The sequence below is a fragment of the Chelonia mydas genome, chromosome 1 (genome assembly GCF_015237465.2).
Source record: "Chelonia mydas isolate rCheMyd1 chromosome 1, rCheMyd1.pri.v2, whole genome shotgun sequence".
Taxonomy (NCBI): domain Eukaryota; kingdom Metazoa; phylum Chordata; order Testudines; family Cheloniidae; genus Chelonia; species Chelonia mydas.
Window position 1 is genome coordinate 324798876 of NC_057849.1, and position 24929 is coordinate 324823804.

The following is a 24929-nucleotide window of genomic DNA, read 5'->3' on the forward strand; positions in this document are numbered from 1 at the left end:
CAAAGACAAAGGTTTTATTGGGTTTCCCTCCAAGAAGTTTTGTTTTTAACCTAAAACAAGAACAGCAACAAAAAAACAACAACAACAAACCAAACCAAGAAAATAAAGAATCAGACATACAAGGGCAAACATGCTTTTCATCGCACTGCAGGGCTCGTGGGGTTCTGTGGAATGTTTACCGTATCTGCACATCATTGGTTCTACTCCTTAATGGTTCTTGCTTGCTCTCGCCCATGGGTTCTCCCAAATCAACTGCTAGCAGTGATGCGAAGGCAGTCTTTTATCCAGTAGTACTAGCTGTCACGGATCCACAGGATCAGTGCTACACCCCCAGCTTTGGGACTGTCCCTTGCAGGAACCTCTTTGATGTGCCTGTCATAAATATAAAGGGAAGGCTAACCACTTTTAAATCCCTCCTGGCCAGAGGAAAAAACCATTTCACCTGTAAAGGGTTAAGAAGCTAAAGATAACCTCGCTGGCACCTGACCAAAATGACCAATGAGGAGACAAGATACTTTCAAAGCTGGAGCTGGGGGGTGGGAGGAAACAAAGGGTTCTCTGTGCTCTCTGTCTGTGTGTTGCTTTTGCCAGGACCAGAGCCGGAATGCAGGTTAGAACTCCTGTAAAGGGCTAATAAGCAATCTAGTTAGATATGTGTTAGATTCTGTTTTGTTTAAATGGCTGACAAAATAAGTTGTGCTGAATGGAATGTATATTCCTGTTTTTGTGTCTTTTTGTAACTTAAGGTTTTGCCTAGAGCGATTCTCTATGTTTTGAATCTGATTACCCTGTAAGGTATTTACCATGCTGATTTTACAGAGGTGATTCTTTTACTTTTTCTTCAATTAAAATTCTTCTTTTAAGAACCTGATTGCTTTTTCATTGTTCTTAAGATCCAAGGGTTTGGGTCTGTGTTCACCTACGCAAATTGGTAAGAATTTTTATCAAGCCTTCCCCAGGAAAGGGGGTGTAGGGTTTGGGAGGATTTTTGGCGGGGGGGAAGATGTTTCCAAGCGGTCTCTTTCCCTGTTATATATTTGTTAGACGCTTGGTGTGGCAGCAATAAAGTCCAAGGGAAAAAGGTACAATAGTTTGTACCTTGGGGAAGTTTTAACCTAAGATGGTAAAAATAAGCTTAGGGGGTTTTTCAGGCAGGTCCCCACATCTGTACCCTAGAGTTCAGAGTGGGGAAGGAACCTTGACAGTCCCAGATCCAAAGGGACCTCACTTTTTCTTCAGGGTAGGCCACATGGCCTCACCCACTCCTCAGACTGAACCTCTGGGCTTTAGCACTCCTGCTTCACACTGTGAGCTCTGTCCAATGACAGAGAAAGACTCCTGGTGTAGAGTTGTCCACTCTTCAGGGACTAATATGCTTCACCGAGTATTTATAAGAACACTCAAGCAGTGTTTTCAAAACAATACAATTTATTAGTCAACTGGAACACAGCATAAGAAGTCCTTCGGTCAGAGGTTCTCAAACTGTGGTCTGCAGACCACCAGTGGTCCGTGAGCTCCATTCAGGTGGTCTGCGTATAGTTCCCTCTAAGGTGCACACCTGGGCTGCTGCACACGAGAGAATGAAGGACTACCCAGCTAATTAGTGGAGCCGTGCAGGCGTGGCTCCACTAATTAGGTGCCTGGACCCTGGAGAAGACCCACATGTAAGGTGAGGTGGTGGCCTTGGGGAGAATAGAAGGTAGGTGGGAGGGGGAGAAGAGAAGAGGGAGTGGGGGCAATTTGGGACGTGCAGGGCTGTGGTGGCCAGATAAAGAGGCGCTTTTCCCCAGTTCCAGGGCTGCGGCTGCCCTGCCTCAGCTCTGTGGCTGCTGTGACGGGGAAGAGACCCCGCTCCTTCCAAGTCCAGCCCGGTCGCTGCCGCGGCGGAGGAGAGAGGGAAAGACCCCCACTCCTTCCCAGTCCAGCTCGGGGGCTGCTGTGTGTAGGAGAGACCCCCCTCATTCCCAATCCAGCTCGGGGGCTGCCACGACAGGGGAGAGAGGGCACATCCAGCACATTAGAAAGGTAAGACTACTGATATTAAAATACGAGTTGCGTGCTTTTATTTGTAGAACAAAAAATGTTTATTATTATTAAGGTTTTTTTTTAAATAGCGCTTTTATCCAACGCGCTTTACAATAGTTAGCTAACAGTACAGACAACAGTTGGAAAGATCATTAAGTGATCCGCCAAGACCCTCAGCAATTTTCAAGTGGTCCATGAAAAAAAAAGGTTGAGAACCACTGCCTTAGGTTAAATCATAGTCCATTGTCGTCAGCTGAGAGCCCCAGCCAAGCTGTAGTGAACTCCATTTTCTGGCTCTGTGTGTCTCTCAGTCTGACCTACTTAGTCAGTCCCCAAGTGAGAGAGCTCAAGTTTCTTCCAGAGCTCACTCTTATTCTCAAACCTCTAAATCTTTTGTTCTCAAGAGGGGTCTTTGCTCAGCTTACTTGCTGAGATGTGCGGAAATCCATGAGTCACTGGAGCTTGCATTGTCTCGCTGAACCTCTTGCTGATCTGGGTTGGTTTCAACCAGTTCTTAATGACTCTTCATTCCAGCTAGACAAGGAGGTGACACACATGCAATATCTCTTTTTCTGCTCTGAGAGCAAATTTAATCCTCTCCCCCACCCCACTGGGTAGCCAGTATAGCCTGATCTACAGAGCGAATTTTTATTATATTGATTACTTAAGAATCCCCAGTTACCATTTTGAGGGTTGACGGGTTCTTGTCTGCCCTTTTCTATAATACTTTGTGCTGGTAAGCTTTTGCAGCTACATTATCATCACCTTGGAGGACTACCATCCTCTCTTTTGATCAGATGTGAGGTACAGCTGAAGTGTCTGCCAAGGGAAGGAGGTACTATGGAGGGAAGAATATGACAACATGGGCACCACTCCCTAAAGTGCCCCTCTACTCAGAAGAGTGACTATTTAAAAATGACACCTTCTCACTCAGCAAATCTGCTCTCTGTGTATTCAAAATTATACCTGCTTACTTTAATGACTAACGTAAGCTCCTGTAATTTTTTTTCTCTTAGCTCTGTAGAATCAACTCAGCTGTGAAAGGGATCTGGTTTCTTTTCTGTTTCACACATTATCAACAAAAACTGTTCATTAATTTCCAAAGGCTACCCCATTGTCTTGAGATTATTCCAACTCTAGGAATGAGGCCCAGTTCTGCATCTACATTGTGTTTCTGGAAGTGAAACAATGAGCATGTGAAAAAGAAGAGGGGCATGTGTGAAGTCCTCTTCCATATTTTAGGGGTGGCTTCCTCATTTTAAAACCCTAGCAGCCAGTTTCTCCCTTCACCCGAAAGGGCAGCACCAGGGTAAGAGTGTATAGAGCAGAAGTGGAAGCATACAGAGGAGTCAACCCGGAACAGCGCACTGTCATAGAATCATAGAATATCAGGATTGGGAGGGACCTCAGGAGGTCATCTAGTCCAACCCCCTGCTTAAAGCAGGACCAATCCCCAACTAAATCATCCCATCCAGGGCTTTGTCAAGCCTGATCTTAAAAACTTCTAAGGAAGGAGATTCCACCACCTCCCTAGGTAACGCATTCCAGTGTTTCACCATCCTCCTAGTGAAAAAGTTTTTCCTAATATCCAACCTATATCTCCCCCACTGCAACTTGAGACCATTACTCCTTGTTCTGTCATCTGCTACCACTGAGAACAGTCTAGAGCCATCCTCTTTGGAACCCCCTTTCAGGTAGTTAAAAGCAGCTATCAAATCCCCCCTCATTCTTCTCTTCCGTAGACTAAACATCCCCAGTTCCCTCAGCCTCTCCTCATAACTCATGTGTTCCAGTCCCCTAATCATTTTTGTTGCCCTTTGCTGGACGCTTTCCAATTTTTCCACATCCTTCTTGTAGTGTGGGGCCCAAAACTGGACACAGTACTCCAGATGAGGCCTCACCAGTGTCGAATAGAGGGGAACGATCACGTCCCTTGATCTGCTGGCAATGCCCCTACTTATACATCCAAAAATGCCATTGGCATTCTTGGCAACCCAATTCCCAGTTAGGGAATCCCATTGCAGCAAAGCCATCTAGTATGACCTACACATTTCCCAGAGTCACTACCTTTGATAGCAGCAGCTCAATTATTGCATTGGCTACTTGCATTACAGCAACCCCCACAGTAGATTTGCCCACTCCAAACTGATTACCGACTGACCGGTAGCTGTCTGATGTTGCAAGCTTTCACAGGGCTATTGCCACTCACTTCTCAACTGTGAGGGCTGCTCTCATTTTGGTATTCTTGCGCTTCAGGGCAGGGGAAAGCAAGTCACAAAGTTCCATGAAAGTGCCCTTACGCATGCGAAAGTTTCGGAGCCACTGGGAATCATCCCAAACCTGCAACACTATGTGGTCCCACCACTCTGAGCTTGTTTCCCGAGCCCAGAATCGGCATTCCACAGCATGAGCCTGCCCCAGTAACACCATGATCTCCAAATTGCTGGGGTTTTAGAGAAATCTGTGTTCATGTCCTCATCACCGCGCTGCTGTCGCCTCCTTGCCTGGTTTTTCACGTGCTGGTTCTGCATAAACTGCACAATAATGCGCGAGGTGTTTACAATGGTCAAAACTGCTGCGGTGAGCTGAACGGGCTCCATGCTTGCCATACTATGGCATCTGCTCGGGCAATCCAGGGAAAAGGGCGTGAAATGATTGTCTGCTGTTGCTTTCATGGAGGGAGGGAGGATTGACTGACTACATTTACCCATAACCACCTGCGACAAATTTTTGGCCCCATCAGGCATTGGGAGCTCAGCCCAGAATTCCAATAGGCAGAGGGGACTGCAGGAATTGTGGGATAGCTACCCACAGTGCACCGCTCGGAATGTCGACGTTTGCCACAGTACTGTGGACGCACACCATTGAATTAACATGCTTAGTGTGGAAGCATGCACTTGACTTTATGCAATCTGCTCCCAAAAATCGACTTCTGTAAAATCAGAGTACTTTCGTAATGTACACATGGCCTATGACTGAAAGATTGAAATATGTAGTACTCAATTTTGCTCAAGCAGAGGTTTCTGGTGTGCTCAGTGAGAAGGGGACACCCATGAGGAAGTCTCTTGAAACTGATATGCTTCTCAGCTTACTCCTAACATTGACTCTTAAAGCCGAATACCAAAACTCAATTAAAAATTATGAAACAGTTAGCCAGGCCTGTCTGCTTAGAACTTACAGACCACCTCACTGGGTGCACCTTAAAGAGCCTCCCCTGTAATGCAGCATCAGGTCAGACTCCCCTGGGATAATGAGGGCAGTCAAGCTACATGGAATTCCAATTGCGAGGGAGAAAGGCACCAGCGAGTGGATCTCAGCATGCTAAGGCAAACAGGGCAGCAGGGCTGATCCACTGGGGAAATGCAGAGAAAGTGGGGGAGGAATGCATCTGTTCATTGCCCTTCCTGGTTCCTTTGCCACTCCCCACCCCGGAGAGAAGGCAATAAACATCCCAGCTCAAACTGGAATGGAAATGGAACTAGAATTAGCCCTGCTATCCCTGGGAAAGGCAAGGATGGAACTGGCTGGCTCCCCTCTCCTCCTTCCAGCTGATGGTTGGCTGACTGTTGTGTGGGGAGGTTTGTTCTACCTCCCTGCCCCCATCCTCCTCTCCAGAACCACAGCCCCAACAGTGGCACCCGCTGAGTGAGGCACGTGCCAATGCAAAGCAGAGACTAACTGAACCCTGGTACAGCCACGCCCCTGATCTTTGCCCAGAAGAAACCCAAGCCACTTTTATTACACTCCTCTTTTATTACATCTCCCCCAGTCACTCACGCAGCAGTTTCTCCCATGGTCGGCTCATTTCGTTCATGGGTATAGGATGAAAGCAGAGCCATACTGAGTAGTCATTGGCTCCAAAGAGCCATGGAAGCGGGTTGTGGAAAAGGGTGTGCTAGAGTCTAGGAACTGTACCCGAGACCTGGCTCCACATGGCCACACCAGCAGGGGTGGGAGAGCGAGCAGGGTCCCTGGGATGAAAGCTGCTGAGTGAGGTGAGGAATAACCCTTCTACGCAAGAGATCAAAGGAATTTGCTGCTGCGAAATGCAGAAGCTGATTGGAAAGCACATGGGTCCTTCCCCTCCCCTCCCCTCTACTGGAGAAGCATTTGGTTCTAGTCAAAAAAATGTTTAAGTGCATCAGAAGCAGGAAGGCTCCTGAACAATCAAGATGCTAAAGGAGCACTTAAGGATGATAAGGCCATTGCAAAGAAACTAAATGAATTCTTTGCATCGGTCTTCACAACTAAGGATGTGAGGGAGATTCCCAAACCTGAGCCATTCTTCTTATGTGACAAATCTAAGGAACTGTCCCAGATTGAGGTGTCATTAGAGGACGTTTTGGAACAAATTGGTAAACTAAACAGTAGTAAATCACCAGGGCTATATGGTATTCACCCAAGAATCAATCAATCATAGAATATCAGGGTTGGAAGGGACCTCAGAAGGTCATCTAGTCCAACCCCCTGCTCAAAGCAGGACCGATCCCCAATTAAATCATCCCAGCCAGGGATTTGTCAAGCCTGATCTTAAAAACTTCTAAGGAAGGAGATTCCACCACCTCCCCAGGTAATGCATTTCAGTATTTCACCACCCTCCTAGTGAAAAAGTTTTTCCTAATATCCAACCTATATCTCCCCCACTGCAACTTGAGACCATTACTCCTTGTTCTGTCATCTGCTACCACTGAGAACAGTCTAGAGCCATCCTCTTTGGAACCCCCTTTCAGGTAGTTGAAAGCAGCTATCAAATCCCCCCTCATTCTTCTCTTCCGTAGACTAAACATCCCCAGTTCCCTCAGCCTCTCCTCATAACTCATGTGTTCCAGACCCCTAATCATTCTTGTTGCCCTCCGTTGGACTCTTTCCAATTTGTCCACATCCTTCTTGTAGTGTGGGGCCCAAAACTGGACACAGTACTCCAGATGAGGCCTCACCAGTGTCGAATAGAGGGGAATGATCACGTCCCTCGATCTGCTGGCAATGCCCCTACTTATACATCCCAAAACGCCATTGGCCTTCTTGGAGTTCTGAAGTAACTCATATGTGAAATTGCAGAACTGCTAACTGTGCTATGTAATCTATCATTTAAATCAGCTTCTGTACCAGAAGACTGGAAGTTAGCTAATGTGACGCCAATTTTTTTAAAAAGGCTCCAGAGGTGATCCTGGCAATTACAGGCCGGTAAGTAACTAAAGTACCGGGGAAACTGGCTGAAACTATAGTAAAGACCAGAATTGTCAGACACATAGATGAACATGATTTGTTGGGGAAGAGTTAACATGGTTTTTAGTAAAGAGAAATCATGCCTCACTAATCTACCAGAATTCTTTGAGGGGGTCAACAAGCATGTGGACAAGGGTGATCCAGTGGATATAGTGTACTTAGATTTTCAGAAAGCCTTTGACAAGGTCCTGCACCAAAGGCTCTTAAAAGCAAAGTAAGCTGTCATGGGATAAGAGGGAAGGTCCTCTCATGGATTGGTAATTTGTTAAAAGGTAGGAAACACATGGTAGGAATAAATAAGGATGTTTTCAGAATGCAGAGAGGTAAATAGTTGTGTCCCCCAGGGGTCTGTACTGGGACCAGTACTATTCAACATATTCATAAATTATCTAGAAAAAGGAGTAAACAGTGAGGTGGAAAAATTTTCAGATGATACAAAACTACTCAAGCTAGTTAAGTCCAAAGCAGACTGCAAACAGCTACAAAGGGATCTCACAAAACTGGGTGACTGGGCAACAAAATGGCAGATGAAATTCAATGTTGAGAAATGCAAAGTAATGCACACTGGAAAACATAATGCTAACTATACATATAAAATGATGGGGTCTAAATTAGCTGTTACCACTCAAGAAAGATCTTGGAGTCACTGGGGATAATTATCTGAAACCATCCACTCAATGTGCAGCAGCAGTCAAAAAAGCTAACAGAATGTTGGTAATTATTAAGAAAGGAATAGATAATAAGACAGAAAATATCATATTGCCGCTATATAAATCCATGCTATACCCACATACTGAATACAGTGTGCAGATGTGGTCGCCCCATCTCAAAAGAAGATATATTGGAATTGGAAAAGGTTCAGAAAAGGGCAACAAAAACAATTAAGGGTATGAACAGCTTTCGTATGAGGAGCGATTAATAAGACTGAGACTTTTCAGCTTGGAATAGAGATGACTAAGGGGGGAATATGATAGAGGTCTATAAAATCATGATGGGTGTGGAGAAAGTACATAAGGAAGTGTTATTTACTCCCCTTAACACAAGAACTAGGGGTCACCAAATGAAATTAATAGACAGCAGGTTTAAAACAAACAAAAGGAAGTATTTCTTCACACAATGCAACCTGTGGAACTCCTTGCCAGAAGATGCTGTGACGGCCAAGACTATAACAGGGTTAAAAAAATAACTAGATAAATTCATGGAAGATAGGTCTATCAATGACTGTTAGCCAGGATGGGCAGGGATGGTGTCCCTAGCTTCTTCCAGAAGCTGGGAATGGGTGACAGTGGATGGATCACTTGATGATGACCTGTTCTTTTCACTCCCTCTGAAGCACCTGGCATTGGCCACTGTCAGAAGACACATCACTAGGCTAGCTGGACCTTTGGTCTGATCCAGTACAGCTGTTCCTATGTTCTTATGAAGCCAAATAGAGAAACTAAGGGCAAACCGTAAGGACTGGGGGGTAACTGAGGCTGTAATTGCCTTCAGAAACTTTAGTTTCGGTGATTATGTGTGAGCCAGATAGATCATAGCTGGATTCTCAGATCACAGGTCTGGCAGTTAGGAAAGCAGTATTGCCAACTCTTGTGATTTTATCCCAAGTATTGTGATATAGCGTGTTTTTCTTAAAGGCCAAGCTTCTGCAGTCATATGATTAGGTGAGAATCTCAGCTGTCATTAAACAACAACAAAGTTTCCCAGATCTCATCATTGCAGAGAAATACTTGAAAATACGAACCCTAAGGAGTAGAGGGTAGACCCTCACTTGCTATAAATTGTCATATCTCCACTCTAGTCAACAGTGCTATGGTCATTTTACATAATCTGGAGGTCTGCCTCATAAAAACAGAAGACAAATAAAAAGTACTCAATTTGTATTTAATTATTTTTTAAAAAAATCTCATGATTTCTAAGCCGATCTCAATATTTATTGGGGACTGATTGATGAACACATGATTTTGGGAACTCCTCTTGATAAGTGTAAAAATGAGCAATAAAGGTGCTATAATGACATTTTAACAAAATGCATTTCCAAATAGAACTACAGAATGGACATTCCACTCATCTTTGATTTAGAGTCCAGCATTGTATTGCCATTTAATATTACATATTTTGTTGTGTGTATGTATGTTTCAAATGTTTCAGGTAAGCTATATATCACCTTTTCTGATTCTCTTCCTATTGATAAATAATGTTTGACTTAAAAATATAGTTCAGGTGAAAAATGTTTAAGTTCAATAAAATCCAAAACATTACAGCAACTCACTAACAAGAAGGAAAACCCCCCAAAGACATCTTATAATATCTGCCTTCAAATAATATCTTTGATTTAAAGATTTTGAAAGATTGTTCCATAATATGTGCCCCCAAATACATTTGTCACTAAATAAAATAATTAATTGACTTGATATCAGGTGAAACAGCCTACTGGAGATACTGTCTCCAGATGGAAAAGATTATATGGTCCAGTTTTCAAAATATATTCAAAAGCAACTTAGTGCAGAACATCAACAGTGAGTGAGTGCCCTGAGAAGTGGCAGTGGAGGCAATGGGAAAACATCAGCCTCTTATTCCATATGTTAAACATAGCACATTCAAGGGAAAGAAGGAACATTGAGACAGTCTGCATTAAAAATACATTTAAAACCACTGGTTTCAGAGTAACAGCCGTGTTAGTCTGTATTTGCAAAAAGAAAAGGAGTACTTGTGGCACCTTAGAGACTAACCAATTTATTTGAGCATAAGCTTGCATCCGATGAAGTGAGCTGTAGCTCACGAAAGCTTATGCTCAAATAAATTGGTTAGTCTCTAAGGTGCCACAAGTACTCCTTTTCTTTTTATTTAAAACCAGTATAAATGGATATAGTGGATAAATGGATAAATGGAACTAAGTTAGATAATTTTGTTTCATCTACATAGTAATAAACCAAAACAAAGTTTAGCAATAGGCAAATTACTAAACCTGATGAATTACCCTCTGGAAATGTGAAGTGCTAGATTAGTGATACATTTTCTTATGTTTCAAAAATACCCCTAAAATGTCTTATTTGATTATTCCAGAGCTTGATCCTTAACTCAGAGTTGCTACTGGCAGTTCAGATTGTGGTATCGTTGTTTTATTTATAATCTAACACTTGGAAGTTTCTACCTAACTATGTGAAATGAGCATGCCAGGTTGGGTTTTTATTTTAATGCTGCAGATTATTCATGCAGTAAAGTATAAAACCTTGTACTTTTGGAAGAAAAGAAACAACCCAGCTGCTCAAAGCAATATAGATGGAGAATAAACTAAATGAAATAATATAAAATATTGGTTTTTGAATTGGTTTGTACACCTCTGGAGAAAAAACAGTTATAGCTCTTTTTATGTAGTACTGGTGTCGTCATATCTGAGTCAACAATTCCTAGTCCGGCACAGGAACTAATACATCTCGTTTTAAATCATTCCTATGTAATAAGAAGACAGTGCAGCCAGTGCACTCCCGTGGGATTGTTGCACCTTTTGGCCTGGTTGATGACATCTGGACCTTCGCCTCTTGCTTTGCAATGCAGCCGAGGGCATGCAATAATCCTTCTGAAACACTTTCCTTGTCATGTTTTATTCCTTAATTAATTTGAGCCTGAAAAAAAAATTCCTTTTTGGGGTGAAACTTGTAATTGTTGCAATAACTTCCAATTGTTTGGAGGGGAAGATGAGTAATACACATAGAATCACAGAAATGAAGGCCTGGAAGGGAGCTCGAGAAGTCATCAAGTCCAGCCCCCTGCACTGTGGCAGGACCAAGTAACCCTAGACCAGGGGTCGGCAACCTGTGGCACGCATGCCAAAGGCGGCACGAGAGCTGATTTTTACTGGCATGCTGCTGCCAGCTGGGGTCCCGGCTGCCGACCCCGCTCAGCCTACTGCCGGCCTGGGTGAACAGAACCTTGGGCTGCAACAGGCTGAGCGGGGCCAGCAGCCAGGACCCCGGCTGGCAGGAGCCAGTGGCTGGAACCCAGACTGGCGGCGGGCTGTGCTGCTCAGCCCGCTGCCGGTCTGGGGTTCTGTCTGCTGGTGCAGTGTATTAAATTTCTCCCCGTAGGAATGTGATACTTGCGGAGCATCAGGCTGGCAGCCGTAAGTAGTACACCATAAGTACACCATTCCTACGGGGAGAAATTTAATACACTGCACCCAGGTAGGGAAGGTTGTGCCTCCCCAAACAGCCTGCCCCTTATAAATTTTATATGATTCCCTTCCACTTCCCGCCTCCTGACTGCCCCCCTCAGAACCCCTGACCCATCCAACCCCCCCACCACTCCTTGTCTCCTGATGGCCCCCTCCTGGGACCCTCCCACCCCATCCGCCTCCCTCCGGGACCCCACCCCCCCATCCAAGCCCCCCTGCTCCCTGTCCCCTGACTGCCCCGACCCCTATCCACAACCCCGACCCCTGACAGGCCCCCTGGGACTCCCATGCCTATCCAACCCCCCCGTTCCCTGTCCCCTTACCATTCTGCTCAGAGCACCAGGACTGGCAGCCAGAAGTAGTATGCCATAAGTAGCATATTCCTATGGGGAGCAATTTAATACACTACACCTGGCCCCGCTCAGCCCGCTGATGGTCTAAAGTTCTCCAAATATGTTCTCGCACACCTTATCAAAAATTACACTACAATTAGCTTAAAAACTTGAAAACTTAAAAACTTTGTTTGTATATTACAGTAGTGATGAAACAAAATAGTTGTACTTATGTGCCTGTGCTTAATTTGTGTTTTTGATGATTTACCTTCTAAAAAAAATCTCAAATGTCTCTCACCCCAGAAAGGGCATCTCGTACCCTTACATACAACAATAGTTTAGTTACATAATATAGACTTATAGAGAGAGAGACCTTCTAAAAACGTTAAAATGTATTACTGGCATATGAAACCTTAAATTAGAGTGAATAAATGAAGACTCAGCACACCACTTCTGAAAGGTTGCCAACCCCTGCCCTAGACCATTCCTGAAGGTATTTGTCCAACTTGATTTGAAAAGCTTCCAATGATGGGGACTCCAGGACCTCCCTTGGAATCCTATTCCAGAGTTTAACTACCCTTATAGTTTAAAAGTTTTTCCTCATATTGAACCTCTACCTCCCTTGCTGCAGACTAAGCCCATTATTTCTTGTCCTGCCTTCAGTGGACACAGAGAACAATTGGTCACTGTCTTCTTTATAACAGCCCTTAACTGTACATATTGGAAGACTTTTCAAGTTAGCCCTCAGTCTTCTTCTCTCAAAAGTAAATGCTCCCAGTTTTTTCAACCTTTCCTCATACGTTAGGTTTTCTAAACCTTTTACCATTTTTGTAGCTTTCCTCTGGACTCTTTCCAATTTGTCCCCATCCTTCCTAAATTGTGGTCCCTAGAATTTGGCACATTACTCCAGCTGGGAACCTCACCAGTGCTGAGTACAGTGGGAGAATTACCTTCTGTGGCTTACATACAACATCCTGTTAATACACCCCAAAATCATATTAACGTTTTTTGCAGCTGAATCACACTGATGGCTCATATTCAGTTTGTGGTCCACTATAACCCCCAGATCCTTTTCAGCAGTGCCACCACTGACAGGTCTTCCGCATTTTGTATGTTCCATGACGTTATAAAGGCATGTTTCATATGGAATTTAGGAAAAGGGTAAAAACAGCTTTGGTGAAAAGTGTGGAGCCAGAGGTGGTGGCTAGTAAAGTACTGAATCCTGATGTTGGTTGCTAAGGAGACTGACTTAACTTTTTGTTGATAGGAGTGCGAATTTTCCAACAGTATGCATAAATGCATGCTTTATGAGCACCACCCACACATACTTTGGACACCCTAAATCCAAATTATAAATTAATATGATGAATAATAACAACAATAATAATTAATATTATGGTAGACGCTAAGAGTCCCAATCAGGATTAAGGCCTCACTATGATAGGTGTTATGCAAACACAAGCTTATTACCCAAAAGTAACAGAAACAGAGATAGGAGGGAGAAGAGCTACAATATTCCAGTAAATGATTATGGTGCCATTGATAAATGTCCTGTCACTCCTTCTTGGTTCTGTTCACTGAGCCTTCCTGTTCCCCTCTCCCTTTTTCAGGGTGGGTCACTCAGAACTCTGTACACATCCCCTTCCTCTTCTCCCTCTACACCCTATCTCTTGATGACATCCTGGCCATATAGTAGTCAATAGCAAAATCCCCACTGACTTCAACTGGGCCAGGATTTCACCCCTCATTCCCAAACATGGCTTTGCCTCCCATTTTTATGCTGATGATTCACTAATCATCCCCCTTACTCTGGGTCCATCTCCCTCCATCCAAACGAAAATCTTTACCGGTTCTTCTGGCATCTCATCTTGGACGTTTAACCATCAGCTGAAACTTAACATGTCCAAAATCAATCTCCTGATCTTTTCCACTAAACCTACCCCTCTTTCACCCAACCTCTGTCACAGTGGACAACAAAACTGTCCTTCCTGTGAAGGACCTTGAAGATCCTTCTATTAGATTATTGCAGTGTTGTTGTAGCCGTGTTGGTTCCAGAATATTAGAGAGACAAGATGGGCAAGGAGATATCTTTTATTAGACCAACTTCTGATGGTGAAAGAAACAAGCTTTCAAGCTACACAAAGCTCGTCTCTTTCACCAACAGAAGCTGGTCCAATAAAACTATCACCTCACCCACCTTGTCCCTGCAATAGTGGATTACTCCTGTATATTGTCTTTGTTTGCTTGTTGTGGTGGTGACTGCTATAGGACTTTAAGGGTTTAATTGAGACAAGAGGTTACTCAGACCAGGCAGGGAGGTGACAAACTTCAGACAGGACCAATCACCTATATTTAAAAGAACATTACAGTTTTCAATCCCTTTCAAGTTTCCTTCTGACCATGCAGATTTCAACTTCCCTGGCTTGGTACAGGGAACGGGGAAATTCAGGCAGCAACATTGAAACAAAAAATTTGGAGTAGATTAAAAACCTGAGCTCCTGAGCTCAGAGGAGAGACACAAAGACTGCAGGGTGCAGACTGTCACCCGATACCAGAAGTGGGGCACCTGGATAGGCGAAGCCTACTGAGCTTTAGGTAAAACAGAAGCATGTAGATTGCTGTGTTCAAAAAATCTTTTCTTGTTAGGCTTTGATTCCTTCTGTTGAGATTAAACAACGCTCTGTTTGGAAGAGGCTGTTTTATGCCCCTATATTCTCACACTGGCCACCACTCCCTGAGGGAAGAACTGCAGGGTTTGAACACAGGCAGACCTGCTGAGGAACCACAGTTGGCATACAGGGGGATGTAGCCTAGTACCCCAGTCTGAGAAGGAAAGAATCATAGGATATCACCCCAGGAAGGTGAAGGCCTAATAACTCTCCTTGAGTACACAAATCCAGCTCAAGTCTAATCTTGCCACTACTTCCTGCACAATGTCTCGAAGATCATCCTCTGCCTATACTGCCAAAATACTGTGACAAGGCCTGAACATTTTGCACCTTGATTACTGTCATCTCCTCCTCTCTGTTCTTGATGCCTGCAACCTCACTTTCTCAAATCATCTTGACTCATCATTCTGACGACATCACCCCTTTGTTAAGTCACTCCATTGACTTCCCGTCTTCTAATGCATCAGACACAAAGTTCTTGTTCTCACCCTTCCCTCTTGGGGCTTCCAATTCACCCTTGTTCCAAGGCTTCAGGTTTCTGCTTCCACTCCAGTTCCCTCAGAGCCATGGAGCTCTGCCAGTCCCCCTGCAGCCCCTGGCCTCTCTAGAGTGTCTAGTGTAAAGCATAAGGCAGGTGGAGAGCTGTGATCACTATTACTGAATAGCTAAGAACTACACATCTCTTGTTATATTTATTTGTTGCCTCATCCTACCATGTCCCACTTGTTTGTCTCATCCACCTCTTACATCTTGTCTTTTACACTGTAAGTTCTTTGGGGGCAGAGACTGTCATTTATTATGTTTGCATAGTGCTCAACACAATGGGGCCTGATTGAGTTCCCATTACTCCTTAAAGAGGACAGACGACCCTGTTACAGGGATGAAAACAAAACTCTACTTTGGCAAAGGGATTCCACAGCCCTCCTTCATGGGACCGTGCCTTGATTCATACAGGCCCCTCCTGCTGACCCAGGTTCCACTCCTGCTCCAGGTAGCCTCTCTAGGTCCTTGCCCTCTCACGCTTCTTCTTCTATATCATGGAACAAGGGTTGACTGGCCCCAGTTCCCACCACTCCTTAGAGAACAGACCACCCTGTTACAGGGATTAAGACTAATGTTGAAATATCAGTTTCCCGTGGGATGGAAACTTTGATTTTTGCTCAATTCTACCACTTTTTTGTCCTCCTGCAAGTCCCTCCTTAAAATTCACTTCTTCTGTAGTGCAGTAAAGTACAACCTGATAATGACTAGACGGGGCAGAGCTGTGATCATTAGTACAGGATCGGTAAGAACTATATGGCTCCTATTATATTTATTTGTTGCTTCATCTCCCCCACTTTACTATGGCCCACTTGTTTGTCTCATCCAACTTTTACATCCTGTCTTTTAAACTCTTTGTGGAAGGGATTGTCAAGCACAATGGGGCCTGACCTAGTTGTGGCCATTGGGTGCTACCACAATATCAGAGTTAAAAAAATAATATTAATAATAATAGTAATTAGTTAGCTACATGGGTTCTGGTTGGTTTGTTTGATAATGGGGCACATTGGGTGGAGTGGGAATGAAAGGAGAGGGGAGCAAGGGAGTAATAAGCAGTCCGGAAGGAGAGAAGGAACATTAGGGAGGGAAGGGTGTAAAGGTGAGGGCTGTAGGGAGACAAAGTGGCATCAGAGGGAATGTGAAGGACCCTTCCCTGTGACTTCCTTATTTTTTAATCTTTGCCAATTTGTTGTTGTTTGTTTCCATTTTATAATGGCCTGGTCTTATTCCTCAAAGCCACTGAGTCCCCCCCATTTACCATCGACATACTCCCACCCTACATCCTCCCAATGGGTATCAATACTCAACAGAGAATGAAAGGGCAGATGACATCACTAGGTCACTGACTTTGTGAAGGCCATTCTGTATTGCTGCTGCACTGTTCCCAGCTCTCTTCCTACAGGGGTGGCCTTTTACACAATGGTGCCTGGTGGTGACAGGAGAGCAGCATCTCCAACCCTATGTATGCATGGGGTTGGGTGAGAATCCCTCACCCACTCTGCACACAGAAGACACTAGCCATAGCTTTGGAGTGGTTCAGAAGCAGCTTTCATCTGCTTTGTCGGGACCACTTTTATAATCCATGACACACAGAGTGCTTTTTTAATGGGAGATTTCAAAAATGTTAAACTTCATATGAACCTGATAACAAGCGGCTGCAGAGACAGTGATCAACCTTTGACTAGTTCATGCAGGCTGAAATAGCTGCCACGTGTATCTGGCTGGAATTAGACTTCAAACTGGACAAAGACAAAGCAAGAAGGTAGTCTAGCAGCTTTTGTGGGGGTAAACAAAGCCGTCAGCTTCGCCTTGATTGCAAAATGTTTCCACTTCAGTTGTAGGTACTTCTGGTAGATGGTTTTTAAGATGCCAGGAGGATGTGGGCCACCTGCTCAGAAATGCCACTCTTATGGTTATAGCCTATTACTTATATTACAGTAGTGTCTAGGTGCCTCAGTAAGGGGCCAGAGACACATTATGCTAGAAATTATACACACAAATAACAAAAAGACTTTGCCCTGAAGAATTTGCAATCTAAGTATAGAACGAGAGACAAAAAAGGGGGCTACGACAAACAGACGGGGAAAGTACAAAGTAAAAATAAGATAATGATGAGCCATGCCTAAGGGTCACTAGGCTGGCAGGTGCCTGGCTGTCTGAGGGAGAGCTCCCTGGCTGGCATGGGGCAAGATACCTGGAGATACTAAAGTGACTGGATCCCTATTCATAGAGGCTGACAAGTTCAAGGGAAGATATTACGAATGCACAAGAGTCCCTCACGAAAGAAGAACAAAGAAATGGTATAACATAAATTAAAAAAAAATCAGATTCCAGTCATAAAGCTCTCCACAAATATCATTGTCATTTACCAGTCTGATAAAGACAGGTTATTTAAGTTTCCTTGGATTCACTTCAGATCTTTAACTCCTCCAGTCTGCTGGTGCTAGCTGTTACATCAGCCCTTAGTTTCACACTATAGTCCTTTGCCCTGCTCAGACTCTGACAACACTACTAATTTGTAAGACTTTAGGCTGTGCAGCGTGTATAAACATCTTAAAGGACTGTACAGATCTTTTGCAGATCCTTAAAGCTGAGTATTTAATGGAATGTTGCCTTTAAAGGAAAGAGAAACTCTTATGAAAAATGGCCTGCACTTTCCAAAAGTGCAATGACAAGTGCCAAGGCGTTGGTTCCTTCCATCTGGAGTGACCCACTCATTAATGTATTTTGTTTTTCCTGCCTGTTTGAAGACAAAGTACAAATGCATTTTAGGGGCAGCTAATACTCTTTTTTAGCACACAGATACATTGTCTCCTTCACAGAGTTCCTGAGACCTACATTGCCAAAATAAGGCAACACTGTGTGCATACATAGAGCCGCATTGGTACAATCCCCCAAGTCTTCAGTCAGTATAGCTGAACAACAAAATGGTGCCACAAGTACTCCTTTTCTTTTTGCGACTAAAAGGGCTGCTACTCTGAACAGTGCTTGTTCAGAGACCCACACCTAAAGGAATTACTTTGCAGGGGGTCCTTTTACATACAGTGCTCAAATGCTGCATTCTTTTAACATAGCACCTACCAGTGGATATTTCTTGAATATGGCCTAACCACCACTGATGTAGAATTTGCATGGGACATGTTATATATTGACAATGCAAAGGGAAAAACAGATATTGCATTTATTCTTGATCAGATTTGGATTACGAACTGAAATATATTGCCCTGAAATTGCTTCCTTGAAACTTGCATGTGGGCATATATTTCATAGAACAACATGGAAGGATATTAGGAAGACTATCCAGCAGGGACCAAATCCTGTCCTTGCCCAGCCTCTTTAGTTCCCTGGCAGCAGATCCAATGCTATTCTTGTTCATAAGGATTTGAGGGGGTGCACTCTACTTGTATGGTGTAGAATTTAGCTCTATTGAGGGTTCCTGTATGCAGGGAATGGGGCAGGGCTGCATGAAAGCATGGTGTAGGACGCACTGATGTATGAATCCTCCCCTGTGGAAGGGCTGAGTAAGGGCTCTGGGGCATGCTGCAGCCTCAACACTGCCGTTATGGTCAAAGAATGGTTCCACAGCTGTTTTGGAGACTGGAGGGGGAGGATTTTCTACTCATTCCCCTACATTTCTTCAGTGCCCAGCTCAGCTACCTAGGCTCAGGAATTGCCCTTAAATGCAGAACATACATACCAAAAAAGCATGCAACCAGACCTATCCATAACAGGGAAAGTTATTCAATTTGATGTGCTTTCCAACCAAGTATGAGAAAAAAAGCAAACATATAATGAAACGTGAAAGTCAATTTTACAGCACTTAGAGATTAGATAATGCATTTATTGTTTCATAAGAACCTGTACATTCAGAAATCTTGTAATCTTATCATTCTATTGACATGGATTGTCACTAAAGAGACTTCTGCTTCAATCATTTTCTTCTGTACTTCTAATTTCCCTAAGATTAAAGGGCTTTATTATCCAGGTTTTTCACATTGCTTCTAGACCTATACAGGCCAAACGAGAAAAATACACATATTTAACTCAGCACTTATTATTGCTAACTCGATGGTTTTCAGATTCTTTACAAAATACAAACTTCTGAGCTCTTCAGTTTCTTTCTTGAAGAAAAAAATAATCAGTTATGTCTCAAATGGTGTTTCAGGATAAAAAATGGTGATACTTGCTCAAACTCTGAAGGGGAATTGATCATGCACTTTGGGACCTGATTGAATTTTCCTATGCAGGATACCAGCACATATTTTGGGTTCACTGTCATCTGGAGCAGTGAAATCCATAGGATGTAAGGGTAGGTACCTTTTAGTACTACCTGCCTATGGTCTGTATGACCGTCATCCAATTGCAGGTGTTGGAACATTGACAGACCTTGGTCCTTCCCATTTGCTTTTTCTGGAGGCTTCAAGAGTTTTCCCCATGGCTGTCTGACTCTCAAGTGACAGTACTACCAAGTCAGCCACACTGATGCTGTCTCAGGTTCATAAAGATTCTGTTGAATTAATGCACTAATAAGACTTTGCTGTTACACAATGTCTCATTTGAAAAGTTCAAAAGCATTTTACAAAATGCTAATCATTTTACAGCAGGGGTTCCCAAACTTGGTTCACGGCTTGTTCAGAGAAAGCCCCTGGTGGGCCGCGAGATGCTTTATTTACCTGAGCATCTGCAGGTACGGCTGCTTGCAGCTCCCAGTGGCCATGGTTCGCCGTGCCCAGCCAATGGGAGCTGTGGGAAGCGGCGTGGGCGGGGCCACTGCTTCCTGCAGTTCCCATTGGCTGGGAATGGTGAATGGTGGCCACTGGGAGCTGCGAGCAGCCGTACCTGCGGACGCTCAAGTAAACAAAGCATCTCATGGCCCGCCAGGGACTTACCCTGGACAAGCTGCGAACCAAGTTTGGGAACCCCTGTTTTACAGAAAGGAAAACTGAGGTACACACTCCATGTGATTTGTTCTAGGTTATACTGGAAGCCAGTTTCTCAGGAGTCCTGGCTATCAGTCTTGTGCTCTTCAGCACAAGATAAACACTCCCTCCCCAAAGTGAGCATCCTCATAACTGCAGAAGGAAATAACTATGAAATAACTGAAATAAAATTCAGAAGTGGATAAACGGACTAACCTGGTGTTACTACCATGCCATTTCCATTGACCACAGGTCTTTCTTCCTCTTCCTCTTCTGGTGGTTCAATACCTGTCTTCTCCATATTGCTCACTGATTTATTCCTCTTACGTTTGCCTTCAGCACTAGGTGTGGCACCTGGAAGGATCTGCTCTGTCACATTTAACAATAATGGAGCTGGTTCTGCTGGAGGCTTTGGAGTGCCGTAGTAGTTGTCTGCAAATAAAATCAGTAGGACAATAGTTAAATTCTTAAGAACATCTTTTGCACCATAAGAAACTATTGATACTGTATGACACAGGGTTAGTTTCACTGTCCCTTTTCAAAGTCAATGCAAAACAGTCTGTGAAATTAAAATTTCATTTTTTATGAAATAGTAATTGATTTTTTTAGAGATAGGCCAAACCAATTTCACAACATTGCATGCCATAAAATAGGAGGGTTTGTAGGCTTGAAGGGACCAAAGATTGAGTAATTGGCTATCCATCATGGCAAACACATTCTGTATTATGTCACATCATGCTTGTAACAAAGAAGTTCTATATATACCTATAGGTTGGTAGGTAGATAATCCAGGTTTATAAATCTTTAATAATGCCTCAAGTCCATTTCCATATCTCCTATATTATTCAACATTTCTACTGCTCATGAACATGCATCCAGGTTTACAATAGTTAATACTAATATATTTTGGAAGATATATGAAACCTCATGCTTCGTGGTTTAAGCCAATCTCTAACAATTAGGGATTTGAAGAACTAACGTGGTGGGGGAGAAATTATCTCACATCTGCCTGACATGAAATTACTGGCACCTTCCTCTGAATCATCTGAAGCTAGCCATTGTTAGAGACAGGTTGTTGGACTAGTTGCACCACAGATATCATGTGGTAACTGCAATTCCTTTGTTCTTATGTTCCTATGCACCTTGGGGCTAGCAGAATCCTTTAACAGCATCCCCAGTTTAAAAAAACCTGTGTATGAATTCAATTCAAGAAGAAAACAGCAAACCGTGACTCCATTAGCTACATGATGCACAAGGATTAAATTTACATACACCATCTATACCAGGGGTTCCTAAACTTGGTTCGTGGTTTGTTCAGGGTAAGCCCCTGGCGGCCCGCGAGACGCTTTGTTTACCTGAGCATCTGCAGGTATGGCTGCTTGCAGCTCGCAGTGGCCATGGTTTGCCATTCCCGACCAATGAGAGCTGCGGGAAGTGGTGGCCTGGCCCGCACCACTTCCTGCAGCTCCCATGGGCAGTATATACAGTATTATCATCACCAATATACTTATGGCTTGCTTAAGAAATTAAAAGGACAAGTCATATAACCTTTTTACAGTTTTTCTCCCAATATTTTTTATTGCTTCTGCATGAACTAATACCAGTAGCACCTTCAAAACCTATTCTCACCTTTAAATGTTCCACATACAGGTAAAGTACCTTGATCAGTAAAGCATTATCGGGTGCATTTTTCCGGCAGTATAGAGATAGTTCTGGGACCTGTATTCCTGTGTGTTTTGTAACTCAGTACAATGTTCGCTCATGAGACCACCTCACTATAGATAAGTAATTAAGTATTCTAACAACTAGTGAAAGCTTTATGCATTTCCACAGTGAATTAGCACCACATTATTTAGAACAGATGTTGCTGTAATTGTGATACAGTAGGAAAATTTACTGTGTTTAATGGCCCTCAGACTCATACTGGACTAGAATCATGGAAGTGTAGGACTGGAAGGGACCTTGAGAGGTCATCAAGTCCAGTCCCCTGCACTCAAGGCAGGACTACATAATAACTACTCCATTTCTGACAGATGTTTGTCTAACCTGTTCTTAAAAACCTTCAGTATTGGAAATTCCACAACCTCCCTGGCAATTTGTTCCAGTATTTAACTACCCTGACAGTTAGGTAGTTTTTCCTAATGTCCAACCTAAACCTCTCTTGCTGCAATTGAAGCCCATTGCTTCTTGTCCTATCCTCAGAGGTTAACGAGAACAACTATTGCCAACATTTGCCAAAGATTTTCTCTGTAATTATTTAAGCAAATTTTGAAAAATATCAGTATTAGAGAGGGTCTCAATCCATTTGCAAAGCTCTGATGGAGATAATTATTTATTTAATAATAACTTATTTACCGACAGATAATTTGATATTTGCTGACAATAACTGGATTTGAAGCTAACAGACATTAAGCAAGACTTTCTAATTTGCATAGAGACTCCAGATCCAAATCCATTTCTGTATTTCCATAGCTGCATATTATTCATAATGGTGGCATTCATGCCTTGAATGTATTGTAAATTTTGAAAGGAATTTATTTCTCCTATTTTAAAACCCCTCCCCAACCTAAAACACTTCACCAACTGAGAAGCATTACTTTTCCATGATTGTGCAGCATCATAAAGCATTGATTTTATGAATTGCAGCACACAACCTCAACCAATAACAGGTCAATTCTGATTCCAGCTCTGAAGTTAAAAGTACAATGCAGTGCCTTGACTGTAACCTAGCTTCTATGGCTCCTTCCTTGTTTTACCATTTTCATACATAGCCAAGCACTGTCGTTCAATTATACTTGTAAAGATTATTGATTTATGTGAAGAAATCTGTAATGACGTAACTAGTACACTTGTAAATCAATCAAATTGTCTTGAACACTAGGTAACAGAACACACACCACAAAGATTTTCTAAATACAGGAGATGTTCATTCCATTTTAGGAAGTTAAATACCCATCTCTGTTAGACCCACGTATATGTTGGCAAATTTCTAGAGAGCCATATACATAATGACTAGTGAAAAGATTTCATATGAATGTAACAGGTTTCAAAACACAAGAGACAACATTGTGCACTTGAGATTAGAAGTGAGAGAGGATTTCATTCTTTTTGTTTCAAACCGAAAACTCAATATAAATTTCCATGTTCCTGACCTCCAAAATAAGAGAGCAAGAAAGTACTCCACTGACTTCAAAGTGGGATTTGGTGTATTGTCCAATCCATAAAAATAGCAGCGCCATCTAATTTAGCAAACTTTGTTATGAATTTATTCTATAAAGGCTGTGGATTACTGCGTTCTATACAGGGGTGACCTGCTGATACAGGCGAATTAGGCGGTCACCTAGGGTGCCAAGTTAAATGGGGGGCCAAATTCGAGGAAAAAAATCAAATAAAAAAAATGAAAAAGATGAAAAAAATACAAATAAAAGAATGAAGATGTCATTATTTCAATTCCCGTGCGCATACAGAGGGAATATGAATTATAATTCATTTCTCTACATTTCTGAGAATTTATTAATATGTCAAATCTTTTATTTACTGCAAAAATAAATAATATTGTAGCAAATTTTTTTTTCAATTTGCAACGTAGGGTCAAGATGACCCACTTTGCAATTTTGATAAGCAATAACTCAGCCACAATGAAACACATCCACAAGCAGCAAGAGCTGCAATGCTAGTGACACCTAACTCGAATATATATCAAGGTTGCATAGCCGGAAATTCAGGTAGAGCGGAGATATCGTGAGTTGTTATATGCTAAACGGTCATTTTAACACAAGTCACAGTTAGATGGTTAAGAATCAGGAGAATATTGTGGAAAATTGTGTTTCTTGGTGCCAAATAATAAAGAATAATGTCTTTCACCATTATAAGTCCAAAGTGTGAGTATCTTTAAGTGTTATTAAACCTTAGCGTTATTATCGGGCTGTATAATTATGAACGTTTCTTTGTTATAACTGGTTCACATGTAATAAATAAGGTCCACAAAAGAAAAGTAACAGCGTTAACGCTCAGTACACTACGAAAGTAATGACATCACACTCCAAGCGGGTAACCCCGAAGAAGAGGATTACTTTCCAAACAACCGGTGTTGGGTTATAACATTGAAAAAGGTCATTTTGTTTCCGTGTAAACGCTGAAACTAACTGTTGTAATAGGTAAGTGAGTGTATGTTACAAATCACTGAAGCTTTAAGCTGTGATAAAACATGTTGGGATGGCAGCAGTATGGTGGGTGTGTCAGCCATCCTTAACGCTATATTGCTTGCAGTCGGGAGCACAGTACATAACAATATTCGAATGTCCCATGGCAGAAAGAGGAAAAAGAAAACCCACAGGAGCTGAGTATCGTAAACAAAAGGCTGAGAAGGAAAAGGACCAAGCAAAACAGCAGGGATCCTTCCTGAAATATCTTCTCTTTAATCCAAATAAAGATGGAAGCAGTTCACAGCATCCAGATGAAGGAATTTTACTTGGAGAGGAGGTTAGCTCCCATCCGCATGGAAGCAGTTTGGAACATCAAGATGAAGGTATATTACTTCGAGATGAGGGTAGCTCACATCCACAAAAAAGCAGTTTGGAAACTCAAGATGAGGGAAACTTAATTCTACATGAAGGCAGCTCAGACTGATATGGAAGTGGAGAAAAATTATTCACCTTCAGAGGCACATGAAGAAATTGAAGTAAATGAAGTAGAAGGAAGAAAGGATGAGGAAGTTACAAACAAGTTACAATATGGGGACCCAGCTTCATAGCCCAGATGTGATTACATCTGAGGCAAATTCTCATGGAACATTCCCGAACAAGTTCATGAATTTCCCTTCCCTAAGGATAGAAATAAAAGAAAATTCTCTGCTCAGCATTACAAGAGGAAACTCATTAATGGGGAAGAAATTCATCGAAACTTGTTACAATATTCAGTGTTGAAGGACTCTGTATTTTGCTTTTCCTGCAAGTTGTTCAGAAATCAAGCAATTGGTACATCACTTACTGAAAATGGTTCAAAGGACTGGAAAAACATATCTTCAATTCTCTCTTCACATGACAGA

The 24929-nt window shown here is 42.7% G+C and overlaps 1 protein-coding gene across 30 annotated transcripts in view; it reads right to left on the reverse strand.

Annotated features, from left to right (window-relative positions):
- The window catches only part of MAGI2 (membrane associated guanylate kinase, WW and PDZ domain containing 2), a 1127025-nt gene that overhangs the window by 382819 nt on the left and 719277 nt on the right, over positions 1 to 24929 (reverse strand). For all 30 annotated transcript variants that reach the window (XM_037889230.2, XM_043552267.1, XM_043552288.1 and 27 more), the window contains one exon: positions 20099 to 20314. In XM_037889230.2, coding sequence (XP_037745158.1) covers positions 20099 to 20314 — 216 coding nt within the window. The remainder of the gene's footprint in view (positions 1 to 20098; positions 20315 to 24929) is intronic.